The following is a 13,074-nucleotide window of genomic DNA, read 5'->3' on the forward strand; positions in this document are numbered from 1 at the left end:
CGCTCTACCACTTGAGCCACAGCGTCACTTTTGGTTTTCTTGTGGTTTATTGGAGATCAGAGTCTCACGGACTTTCCTGCCTGGGCTGGCTTTGAACCGTGATCCTCAGATCTCAGCTTCCTAAGTAGCTAGGATTACAGGTTTGAGCCACCAGCACCTGGCTTATGTATGTATGTATGTATGTATGTATGTATGTATGTATGTATGTATGTCGGTTGTGGAGCTTGAACTCTGGGCCTGGGCACTGTCCCTCAGCTCTTCAGCTCAAGCCTAGCACTCTACCTTTTGAGCCACAGCGGCATTTATGGTTTTCTGAGTGGTTATTGGAGATAAGAGTCTCACGGACTTGGACTGGGAAGGTGGCTCAGTGGTAGAGCGATTGCCTTGCATGCCTGAGGCCCTGGGTTCGATTCCTCAGCACCACATAAGCAAAAAGAAAAAAGCCGGAAGTGGCACTGTGCCTCAAGTGGTAGAGTGCTGGCTTTGAGCATAAAAAGAGTCTCACGGACTTTATTAAAGCCCTAGCTGGCTTTGAACCACGATCCTCAGATCTCAGCCTCCTGAGTAGCTAGGATTAACAGGCAACAGCCACTGACAGCCAGCTAATTTCTTTTTTTTAATAATTCCTCTAGGCCAAAGAAATTGTTTTAGGCTAAGTCACATGGTTTCTGATAGAGGCTGTTGTGTTTCCCAAGAAGATTTAAAGTGGAGCACTTGTGTATTCATTTTAGAACTGTGATTCTACCCTTGGGCATTCAGACACTAGGCTTTATATATAAAATACAAAATAGTCTCACAAAGTTTCTTAATGTAAATGATTTGTCTCAATTATGAATATGGGATGCATTGTTAAACTAAAAATCAGTAAATTAGTGCAAGTATTTCTGTGCACTAAAGAAAATATAGAAGCAAGCAAAGCTGATTCTGAGATAATAATACTGCTTATGACAGGTTGGTCTTTTTTTTTTAAACTTGTTCTTAATTAACTTGTTCTTAATTTAACTTGTTCTTAATAAAAAATATGACAGACAGCAAAACCCGTGAAAGTATTTATAATAAAACTGGTGACATTTGGTCCCAGGTGGCTCACACTTGTAATCCTAGCTACTCAAAAGGCAAGATCTAAGGATCACAGTTCAAAGCCAGCCTGGAATAGGAAGTCCGCAGCCTGGACAGTGCCACTTCCGGCTTTTTTCTTTTTGCTTATGTGGTGCTGAGGAATCGAACCCAGGGCCTCAGGCATGCAAGGCAAGCGCTCTACCACTGAGCCACCTTCCCAGCCCTCCATGAGATTCTTATCTCCAATTAACTACCAAAAGGCACAGAGTGGAGCTGTGACTTAAGTTAGAGAGCACTAGCTATAAGCCCAAAAACTCAGGGACAATGTCTGTTCATTGGGTTCAATCCCTGGGAGTGTGCAAAAACAAACACTCAAAAAAAAACACAAAATACATGTATATGAGAACGGACATAAAAACCTACATTTATCAATTTTTGTGTATATAGAGTGAAAGCACTATCAGCAGATATTCCACTGGCAAGTATATCTTACCAGTTTGAAACTGGGATAGATTTTGCCAGCTTCATTATATGAGGATAAGGGGCTGCATGGTAAGGTTGAAGTAACTAGTAGAGTCTACCTCAGTGAACTCTTGGAGAGTGATGCACCCACATTCCCTCCTAGGATATCAATGATGAAGGGAATAAAAGTGGATAACAGCCAGGTGCAGTGGCTCACGCCTGTAATCCAAGCTACTCAGGAGGCTGAGATCTGAGGATCATGGCTCAAAGCCACACTGGGCAGGAGATGCTCCAGTGGTAGAGTGCTGGCCTTGAGCTGAAGAGCTCAGGCCCAGAGTTCAAGCTCCACAACCGACCAAAAAAAGTGGGAACAGATATTGGAATAAAAATGATAGGGCAATAGAGCCATAAAAACAAGATGGGAAGGGATGGAAAGGGGAAACAAGGAGGAGGCAACAATGCTTGATAAGAAATGTACTCATTACCTTGCCCATGTAATTGTAACCCCTCTGTATGGTATTTTCACAATGAAAAAAAAGAGAAAAAAAAGGGCATCATATTTTCAAAACATTACATGAAAATAACCAAATAGGGAGGTTTATTAAGTTACAAAAGTTATCTCAGAGTCATTCTAAAATATCAGATACATTAAATTCAAAAGATCCTCTAGAAATATGAGAATGAATATAACAATTTTTAGTTCTATCCATAATGCTTATGCTTATCTATCATTTGATAATATCAAAATTAAATTTTTTCCCAGTTTGTTGTGATGTCAGAGACAGCAAGTAAAGACATTCTGTTTATTCTCCTAAAATAATTTTTTTTGCTTTTTCATATTTACCGTTAATCTGATTTTTATAAACTAATCAGCAGTGCTCTTGAGCTCCTTGGATAGGAGGGTTTATATGCATGGGCTTGTTACTTCTGTCTTTTTCTGTTATTTTGATGTGCTCATGTATACACCTGTATCATGTTTTTTAAACTGTAGTTTTGTTTTAAATAATGATGTCTGTCTGATTATGTTGGGCTTTATGAATGTTTTGGCTTTTCTTGATCATTTGTTTTATGAATGAAAAGACTCCTGCCAGCCCCCAAAATTGTTGAAGTTATAAACAGAATTATGTTTTTTGTTAGAGATTTGATACATTTATAATTTTTGTTTTATACATGAGTTTATATATTAGGGTCTTTTATACTTTATCTCATTTTCATATATTTAATATATTTTATGTTTAAGTATGTCTGTTGATTGATTATAAATGGTAATTTTAAAGATACTTATAGGTGTTATTGTTAAGTTGAAGTGGTTAACTCAAAATTTTTGTATCTCTTAGTCTTATGAAGCTTTCTTGTTTTTACAATTTTCATAATTTATGTGCAGTCTTTTTGATATTTTCATGTGAATAGTATCATTTGGAAATGAGAGTTTTGGAATTTAACATTGTTATTTTAATTACATTTCTTTTCTAAACTTTCTAGTACTTCTGTTAAAATATTGACATATTAGTAATCTTTCATCTTATTGTCATAGAGGAAAAGATTTAAATTGTTATAAATATGAGGTATGATATATAAATTTTTATAGATAAGCTTATTTAAGTGTAAAGAAATTACTCCTAATGCTACTGTCTGATTTAGAGATTTTTTTTCCTCCGAAAAACATGTATTTTTCCTACTGATATGTGAATCTTGCCTTTCTTCCTTTTTATAATCTTCAAATTGATATACAAAGGTCTTTCAACTTAACATGTTTATTTATGTATACACTACACCTTTCTATCATTCTACCTCCCACTGAGGAAACTTTCATTCCTAAAACTGCATTTTCCTCTTTATTTTCATTAGTTCTGTTAGAGATTTGTTCATTTTACTAGGAATGAAATCTTAGTATGTAATTATTATTTTTTTTGGGGGGGGGTCCGGTCGTGGGGCCTGAACTCTGGGCCTCAGCCCCGTATGTAATTATTTTTAACATTTATTTTTATTATATGTTGTCATTCATTATTGCTTTGCTAAGTGACTTACAGTTTCCAAACGTAAGTTTTTTTTTGTTTCTGTTATTTTTTTAAATAATCTTTAGTGGCTAACAGAAGGTACTTAATATAATAATTATTTCTTTATGTGCCTAAAATACTTTTGGAGGCTAAATTTCCCTCATCTGTGCTTAGCAATACATTTAAAAATGACAGTTACTTATATTTTCATAGTAATCTCCTGTATTTCCTTCTGATAATATCTAACATATACAGTAAGAGTAAATATTTGTTGGATAAATCATGGAGCATTTTTAGTTGTTTTGGACTGAGGCTTTTTAGTTCTTTAATTTCTTTCTTTCTTTCTTTCTTTTTTTTTGGGGGGGGGGTCTGGTCGTGGAGCCTGAACTTTGGGCCTGGGTGCTGTCCCTTAGCTCTTCAGCTCAAGGCTAGCGCTCTACCACTTGAGCCACAGTGCCATTTCCGGCTTTTTTCTTTTTGCTTATGTGGTGCTGAGGAATCAAACCCAGGGCCTCATACATGCAAGGCAAGCGCTCTACCACTAAGCCATCTTCCCAGCCCTAGCTCTTTAATTTCAAAATGTGTATGCATTTATACTTACTTGTTTAATACTTTTTTTAAGATCTTATTTGGAATTTCTCTTCCTGTGATCTCTATAATGTAATCTCATTGTTCTTTATTTGAATGGTAGTGATAGTTTTTATTTCTGCTTTTTGTCATCTATAAATAGATTTAGTATTCTTCCTTTCATTTTCTTTTCTTTTTTTCCCTCCCCTTTTTTTTTGTTTATCTACCTTTACATTTTTCCTTACTTCCCTTTCCTATATGTTCTTCATTATGGTACATTTCTTTTCTAATTAAAGGATTTTTTTTTTTGGTCCGGTTGTGGGGCCTGAACTCTGGGCCTGGGCGATGTCCCTCAGCTCTTCAGCTCAAGGCTAGCACTCTACCACTTGAGCCACAGTGCCACTTCCGGCTTTTTTTTTTTTTTTTTTTGCTTATGTGGTGCTGAGGAATCGAACCCAGGGCCTCATGCATGCAAGGCAAGCGCTCTACCACTGAGCCACTTCCCAGCCCCAAGGATTTTTTTTTTAAAAAACCTTTTTCCTATTGCATTTCTGATAGCAATGAATTCTTTACGTTTTGAATAACAGAAAAGTATTTTACTTCATTTATAACGATATTTTTCTGGGTAATGAATATTTTGACAGTGTTTCTTGTAGAACTTTAAAATATGTTGTTATACATTTTTGGTGGCTCATGCTTATATCTAGCTACTCAGGAAACAGATTGTAGATCTAGGCCAGTTGAGTGAAAAAAGTTTGGGAGACCACCTCCCAAACTGGGTGCTTGTCCACTTAGAAGTGTGCAGAAAGCAAGACCCTATCTCAGAAATAACCAGAGCAAGCCAGGTACTTGTGGCTCATGCCTGTAATCCTAGCACTTACAAGGCTGTTATTGAGATCTGAGAATTGAGATTCAAAGGCAGCTGGGGGAGAAAATTCCCTAAAACTTTTAGCTCCAGTTTACCAGCAAAAAAGCCAGAAGAGGAGCTGTGGCTCAAGTGGTAGAGTGCCAGACTTGTGTGGAAAAGCTAAATGACAGTGCCCAGGCCCTGAAGTTAAGCCTCCCTTCCTCTACCAGAATATACACATACACATGCAAATAACCAGAACAAAAAGTGCTGGAGGTGTGGCTCAAGTGATAGATTCTTGCCAAGTGGGTTGCCTTGAATTCAGATCTCTGTAATGCCCCCCAAAACTATTCCATTTGTTCATGGTGCCGCATGCCTACATATCCCAGCATTCTAGAGTCTAAAACAGGAAATGATTAGTTCAAGGCTGGTCTGGCTACGTACCAAGACCAAGATCCTATTTCTAGTAAAAATATACTGCGGTTTTTATTTGGGGTCCAATGTATTTTATGCATCTTTTCTGTCTTTGGGTAATGTTTTTTGTCATTTTATTTATGATGTCTCAGATATATGTTTTGATTGTGATGTAAACTGGTATCATTTATAACTCTAGTACTTTGAATTTGTTGTGCTTCTCAAGAAATACAGCATCTTTCTAGCCTTTATAAATCAAATTTGGTGATTTTTTTTTGATGATTTTTTTTCTTTATTTCTTCTCCACTATATTTCCTATATTTTTTCTCTGCTTTCTGTCCTGTGGGAACTCCAATTACCCTGAAATTGTTCTCTAACTTACTGACAGTCATTCACATTTACTTCCTCATGTTTTATTTAAGATAGTATTTTAGTACTATGTTTTCCAGTTTACTGTTGTCTTTCAGCCATGGCAGTCAATTTTTTTTACCTTGATTTGGAGATTAAATTTAATTATAATGTCCTCTACTGATTATATCATTGTTGTCATAAAATGTCTCCAGAAATAATGTCTGTTTCTGTTGATATTTTTCTTTGTTTTTTTTCTTTGTTATTTTTGACATTTTATTTCAGCATCAGTCCTTTGTAACTTTATTCTGTTAAATGTAAAGCATTGTTCTATATTTCATTTAAAATTCTTGAGATTTCTTGGTGTTTCAGGAACATTACTTGGCATTTGTTTGTGACTTTCATTGTTTTTGTTTTTAAAGTTCCATTAAACAGAATGATCTTTAGTTTAGGGCCAGTTTTCTTCCAGCTCCTAAGCAAGTCAGTCCTTTTCTGAATATTTTACTTGATAGATATTCTATGAATTAAAATGTTTCTCTGTTTTGTTTGGTGAACACAAATGATTCTTAGCCCTGTGTCAGCTTTAAGGGTCATTTGCTTTTTGTTACTTTCAAGTGACTCTCAGGCTTCTTACAGTTTTCTCATATACGCATAGTGGTTAGTATTTATCTGGAGACCCTCTCCAGATCTCCACAGATCTTTCCTGTATAGCTGTCTTCTGTCTGATATTCTAGTATAGTGTGCTTACTCTGGTTACCATGGATTACCCTAAATATATTTTAATTTACAGAGATTTTGGGGTTCTTCCTACTTGGGCTTTTCTTCAATATATCCCAGTCTGTTCAAGCCAGGCTCCCATCAGTTCTTTCTTTATGTCTGGAAATCATTGTTTAGTGTATATGTGTGTAGAATAGATAGACAGATAGTCTGCTTTTGAAAAAAAAATTCTTGTTTTTTTAAAAAAAAATTATTTTTCTCCCTCTGTGGACAAGGCCTAAGCTGGCCTCTAAGACTTTCTGGCATAGTACTTTGTCCACTTTTTAAATTGTCTTGGTGGGTTGGGGAGTGTATTATTCTACTGCTGTTCCTTCATCTTAACTAGAAGTTGAAGTCTTAAGATTGTTTATAATTTAGTTGATAAAATAGATGAAGAGGGGCTGGGAAGGTGGCTCAGTGGTATGCATGCCTTGCATGCATGAGGCCCTAGGTTCGATTCCTCAGCACCACATAAGCAAAAAGAAAAAAGCCGGAAGTGGCGCTGTGGCTCAAGTGGTAGAGCGCTAGCCTGAGCTGAAGAGCTGAGGGACAGTGCCCAGGCCCAGAATTCAGGCCCTACAACTGGACACCCCCTCCCAAAAAAAAAAATAGATGAAAATCACACCAGGTAAAGAAAAGAGCTTTTATGTTGGGATTTAGTCATGGCTCATATTAGGCATATGTAATCTTATAACACAAAAATCTCAATATATATAAATCAAAACTGTGATCTTAGAATTTACAGTAATTTTGAAAAAAATATAAAACCGTACAGATTTGTAAATGAATACCAATTAATGATTGGACTAATTACAGCACCTATCTTATTTAACATAGCGCAAAATATTGGACCATTTCTTTGAATTCTCTCCCATAAAATCCTCTAGAATCTAATAGTCCCATAAATATATCAATTATTCATCATCTTAGCTGGGGAAACAAAGTTAGATACTATATTATTCCTTTATTGTTTAATCTGTATGGAACATTAATGAGATAGGAAGTTTTGAATTCTTTTTTAAACGAAAGTGTTAGGAAATTTAATTCAAAAAGTAATATACTTTTCTGAAAGCATTCTCCAGGGAGAATGATGGAAATTCTTTTTTGAATAGAAAAGAATAAAGAATTACTAAGAGGGTGATTGGGAACACAGGAAATTTTAAACCTTCTACAGGAATAAAGGGACCATGCTAAAACTAAAAGAATATTAGTAGTGTGAAGAACTTGAAGTTTGAGCCATTCTTATCTCCTATTAATATCACTATGGGCCACTTATATGTGCTTATATTTAAGATAGTGATTTATTTTGTGGAAAGCATTCAGTTAACAAATATTGAAGGAACAAGAAACGTAAAATCATCATAAGAACTGTAATAAGTTGCTGAAAACTTAAGCAAGTATTTCCATACTTTGAGAGTCCTTCAAAACATTTTAAATTAAAAAATAATAGTTTATACTGGGCACTCTTGGCTCCTGCCTGTAATCTTAGCCACTCAGGAAACTGAGATCCTAGGATCACAGTTGGAAGTGAGCTGGAGCCAAAATGTCCCTGAGACTCTTATTTCCAATTATCCATCAGAAAGCTGGAAGTGGACCTGTGGCTCAAGTGGTAGTCACTATCTGTGAGCAAAAAATTCAGCGTCAGCACACAGGCCCTGAGATCAAGCCTAGCACATTGGAGAACAATGGAAATTTTATCCTCTTCACCAAGATCAAGGTTAATGTTCCCTATAATAAGTATTATTTATGTACTAATATTGGAAATGTGTGCAGTATATAAACTGCACTTGAGAAGGGTGTTATCACCTTTAGTGATGTGACATTGAAACATGTAACTTCAATATGGTTATGAGAAAACAGACAAGCCAAAATTACAGGACATCCTAATATATCTGACATTAAATGTCATGAGAAGACTCAAGTAAAGTCTCAAGATGAAAATGACAAAGGTAACTTAGAAAAAATGGTTGGGGAAGGGGTACTTTGAAATAGGGAGGTTCTCACTGATTGAATACCAGAAGTAGGTAAAGTAGGAAACCATTAGATAAATCTAAGGGAACAGCATTCCTAAAGGATAAAACAAGTGCAAACACCTGGAGATGGGTCTATTAAGGGGAAAATCATAGTGAATGAATCCAAGAGTAGGTCTTTAGACCTTAGCAATAGCATAGAAAACTACTATAAATGTGTTTTGCTTTTCTTCCCTTTTATTTATAATGTTCATGTTTTCTGAATAATTGGCTGGATTAAACATGGAGTCTGAAGAGTAAAATCCAATTATATAAAACACTTTGTATAGTACACTTCAGTGAATGTTTATTGAATTAATTTACGTGGACAGATGTTTAGAAGTGTTTTAAAGTTCAGTATACCCTTGCTGAAAGAATACTTTCATTTTTAGCTTCTTCATGCTTCATTTAGGATTTTGATATATCTGTATAATTTTGTAATATAAATATTATAGGGTTGCCAATTGAAATGTCTGTGCTATTAAGTATTGTCTTGAAGAAAATGAGCATGTATTTTTATTAATATTTATACTAGAATTCATTTTTCTCTGAAGTAATTTACTTTATATTAAGCAAGGATTTATAGTTTTATAAAAGCGAGTAGGAGTTGGGAATGTACTTCAGTAGTTGAGTACTTACCTAGCATGTATAAGGCCTTGACTTTGATCTTCCACACTGTAACAATAATAAAAAACGATGAACAAATTTTATATTTCTTTAAAAATTCTATAAAATATTAAATTTTCTTCTAATTTTCTCTATTTCTCATGAAAGATATCTTTTATCATGAAAGGATCTTTAAAAAAATAACCAAACAAATTAATTTCCTCCCAAGGAATATACCTGAAGTCATCTCTAGTTTAGTCCATTCTTTTTAGGAAGTATATCTCATGTAGTCTGACTTTCATTGTGCTGGTTGATGGTGTTAGCATACCTGAGAGCCTTAGCACTCAGGAGAGCAAGAGACTGAGGAATAACTAGGCAGTTATTTGAACATATTGTACATGTTTTCATGATGGCCAGGTAAGCACCATCCTTGAATATTCTGGGCAAGTGTACAGTTTTATATAGAGAGTGCTGCCTTTTTGTTTGTTTTATTAGTACTTTAAATCAGTCTTGAAAAAGGATTCTGGGGTTGGATGATAAGTAATGAAGGTGAACAGGGAGTCAATATATAAACTGGATGTTCAGATCTTTATAGCATGATTTCCTTATTTTTCAAAGAGCAGAAGAATCCCATCGTTTATCATGTTCTGGTTGGACTCCTTTCTTATCGTTTGCTGGAGTTTGAACTTCAGAGCTATGGTGTCAACCCTGCTGTAATATCTCAGGGGAGCTCCTAGTGTGGGGCTGGTGCCATGGCTCACCCTCCAACCTTTCCTTCTTCACTTCAGCCTCCAGCTCTGAGCTTTCCAATCCCCAGAGTAGCAAATGTTGAAAGAATTTGCACAGGTAAGTATACAGTGGGAAACAACTTGGGGAAATATTGGTATTTTTGAGGGTAGATGTTCGGCCATTTAACCAGTGAGTCATTTTGTTAGTTTACAAATGTTTCTTCAAAAAACTGTCTTGAAATTATTGAAGTCTGTTCTAAGAAATTTTTAAGTGGAACAAACCATTAATATTATAATACAAAGAAACAAACCATTAATATTATAATGCAAAGAAACTTGGTTTTGTTTTTGTTTTTGTTTTTGTGTTTTTTTTTTTTTACAAATTTTGTATTCTCCACATAGTATATCAGAAACAGAAAACTCATGTTCAAAAAAGAAGCTAAGACAAAAAAGAGAAGGCATGAACTGAACTCATTGAAGACAGTTTTGCCATATGTAATAATCTCAGAAGGTGGCAGTTTTAACATTTCCATGGTATTAAATATGCTGTTTTCTTTCCAAAGGTTTTAGGCAGGTAGTAATGATTTTTACTCTTTACAAGAAAGAAACTTCAAACACCTTTTTATTTGAACTCCTGAAGGAAGACTGGAACTCTTCTCTCATCTTTACATTGATAGTTAACAAAAATAAGTATGTATTTGGAGAAGGCACAGTATATGGTACACAGTTCAACTGTTTGTTGAATAAGCTAATAAATTAAGCCAAGTCCTAGTATGTAGGAGAGCAAAATGCCAATATTCATTGCATTTTTCTGTTTATCTTAAGGCATCATGTTTAAAAGTAATATTGAAGGCGTATAACCAGAGTCTTTATTACCTTACTTACTGTTACTACTTTTTGAGGTTCTTGTTTCTCAGAAAGATTTTGAAAATTGTTTCTTTAGATCTCCCAGATTTATTTCATATCATTCATATTGCAGTGGTTTGTAAATTCTTTAGTGTATAATAAGACATTTGAAATTAAGCCCAGGATAAAACATGAAAGATACAAGATATCAAAATATCATCTGCATATTACTTGCTTAGTTTCAAAGAAGAAAGGCTAAATTGCTTTAAAATATGAAGAAAACACTTGGGAGATTGCCTATCAGACTTAAAAGGATTTTGAATTGATAACATTGACTTTTTAAAATTGAGGTTATTAATTCAATTCCAGATACCAAAAGCAACATTTTGTCTTCAAATACCCTATTCCTTCTATTGGATCAATTCTTGATTTTGAAACCTTTAGTGAAGACTGTTCTAGTACTTATTGAAGACTGTCCTACATTGTACTGTATTACTCTGAGTTGTTTCCTTGATTAAGGGTGGAATGGGGTTTCAGCATCTACAGAATCACAGGCATAGGCACGTTTCAGGGTCCCTTTGAGACCAAGGGGATTATATTTGTGTTGTTTTGAAATATAAGGGTCATTGCAGAACAAAGAATAACAATGTGGGTAAAACTACTGGTTAAAACAATGTATTTTTAATGCACGATATGTAAAAAGAATAAAGGAGGTTAAAATTAAAAGAAAAACAATTCAGGAAAACCACATTTTTAATATGGTCTGTGACTGATAACATTTCTTCAGATAGTGTGTGAGGCATAAAGAGATCAGGATACCAAGTATTTGGCACTTTAGGTCTAAAAATACAGATTTCTCATTAGTTTATCTTCCCATTTTCTCTTTAAGCTCTATAATTTTTTTTATTTTTATTTTTTATCGGTCATGGGGCTTGAACTCTGTGCCTGGGCACTGTCCCTCAGCTCTTCAGCTCAAGGCTAGCACTCTACCACTTAACCATAGCTCAAGGTTTTCTGGTGTTTAATTAGAGATAGGAGTCCCACAGACTTTCCTGCCCAGGCTGGCTTTGAACTGTGATCTTCATATCTCACCCTACTGAATAACTAGGATTACAGGTGTGAGCCACCAGCACCTGGCATAAATTCTACAATTTTTTAATTTATCGAGGCTATAAAATGTGTCCCTCAGCAAGTCTGCCTTTTTTCAGTGGACATTTAAAGTCTCTTTATCCCAGCCTTTTGTATTAGACTAGTCCCCTATTCCTCAAGAATTGGCTTAAGATATTTACTTGTTTTTTGTTTTTGTTTTTGTTTTTTTTGTTAGTCATGGGGCTTGAACTCAGGGCCTGGGTGCTGTCCTTGGGCCCTTTTGCTCAAGGCTGTCATTCTACCACTTTGAGCCACAGCGCCACTTTTAGTTTTTGAGTGGATAATTGGAGATAAGAATCTCATAGGGACTTTTCTGCCTGGCCTGACTTTGAACTGTGATCCTCAGATCTCAGCTTCTAGAGTAGCTAGGATTACAGGTTTGAGCTACCAGTGCCTGGCTGATGTTGACTCTTATTCAAATATTTCCTGTATGTGTAGTAGATTTGGTTTGTATCCAAAGCTTAGTGGCTTCTTTTTATGTTGTTATTTATCTTTCCATTTGTATTTTATAACTTCATATCATAATATTTTATGAAAAAGTACTTAATTTAGGCTGTATTACAAATTTGTAACCACTGTTTTTAAAGGATATTTATTACAGTTAATGCTTTAGTTTGCATATGGTTATATACTTTTTCCCTATAGATTAGCACTTTTTTAATGACTAGAGCTTTGTTTTTACCATGTTATACTTACCCTCTTCTTCCCCCCCCCCCCCGATAATATTAGGGTTTCAACTCAGGATTTAGAGTTTACTAGGCAGGTTATCACATGAGCCACTGTTAATAGTCCTCTACTTGTAAAGCTTATCATGTTGGAGATTTTAATTTGAATCTATATGAGGCTTACTAGTATAGCCAGTAAAATTAAGATATTAAGATTTTGAAGAACCACAAAATCAGTTTATTGTAGTTGAAGCACAGTGTCTCTAGATTAAAGTCAGATGAGGAAACACTCTTCAGTTTGCAGATTTTGGGGTGGCATAAGTGGTGTGATGTATGTGTTTTGTTTTTGAAATATGAGTTAAACATGCCACTTTGCAGTTTGGGATTAGGAAAAGTAGTATTTCCCCCTTTCCCTTCCTCTCTGTCTTTCCTTCAGGCACAAGCCATCCTGTACTTTGGATAAGCCCTCCAGAAATACACAAAAATTTCTTTAATCTTTGAAAAAACTTATCTGCTCTTCAAAATGATGATTGTAGAAATGTTTATACAGGTCCTAATTTTTTGCTAAAGCACATTTTTAGCCAGTCATATTTGCTGTGCATCTACTTGTTAACTTTTTGT

General features: G+C 35.1%; 1 protein-coding gene across 6 annotated transcripts in view; it reads left to right on the forward strand.

Moving 5' to 3' along the window:
- Positions 1 to 13,074, forward strand: part of Cnot2 (CCR4-NOT transcription complex subunit 2) — an 89,973-nt gene that overhangs the window by 30,628 nt on the left and 46,271 nt on the right. The window contains exon 3 of one of the 6 annotated variants that reach the window (XM_069988566.1): positions 9,854 to 9,911. The exons of the other annotated variants lie outside the window; for them this stretch is intronic. Within the exon in view, the coding sequence (XP_069844667.1) occupies positions 9,891 to 9,911 (21 nt within the window). The 5' untranslated portion in view covers positions 9,854 to 9,890. The remainder of the gene's footprint in view (positions 1 to 9,853; positions 9,912 to 13,074) is intronic. 6 annotated transcript variants of the gene reach the window in all.

The sequence above is a fragment of the Dipodomys merriami genome, unplaced genomic scaffold (genome assembly GCF_024711535.1).
Source record: "Dipodomys merriami isolate MVZ:Mamm:240054 unplaced genomic scaffold, mDipMer1.0.p SCAF_10, whole genome shotgun sequence".
NCBI classification, from domain to species: domain Eukaryota; kingdom Metazoa; phylum Chordata; class Mammalia; order Rodentia; family Heteromyidae; genus Dipodomys; species Dipodomys merriami.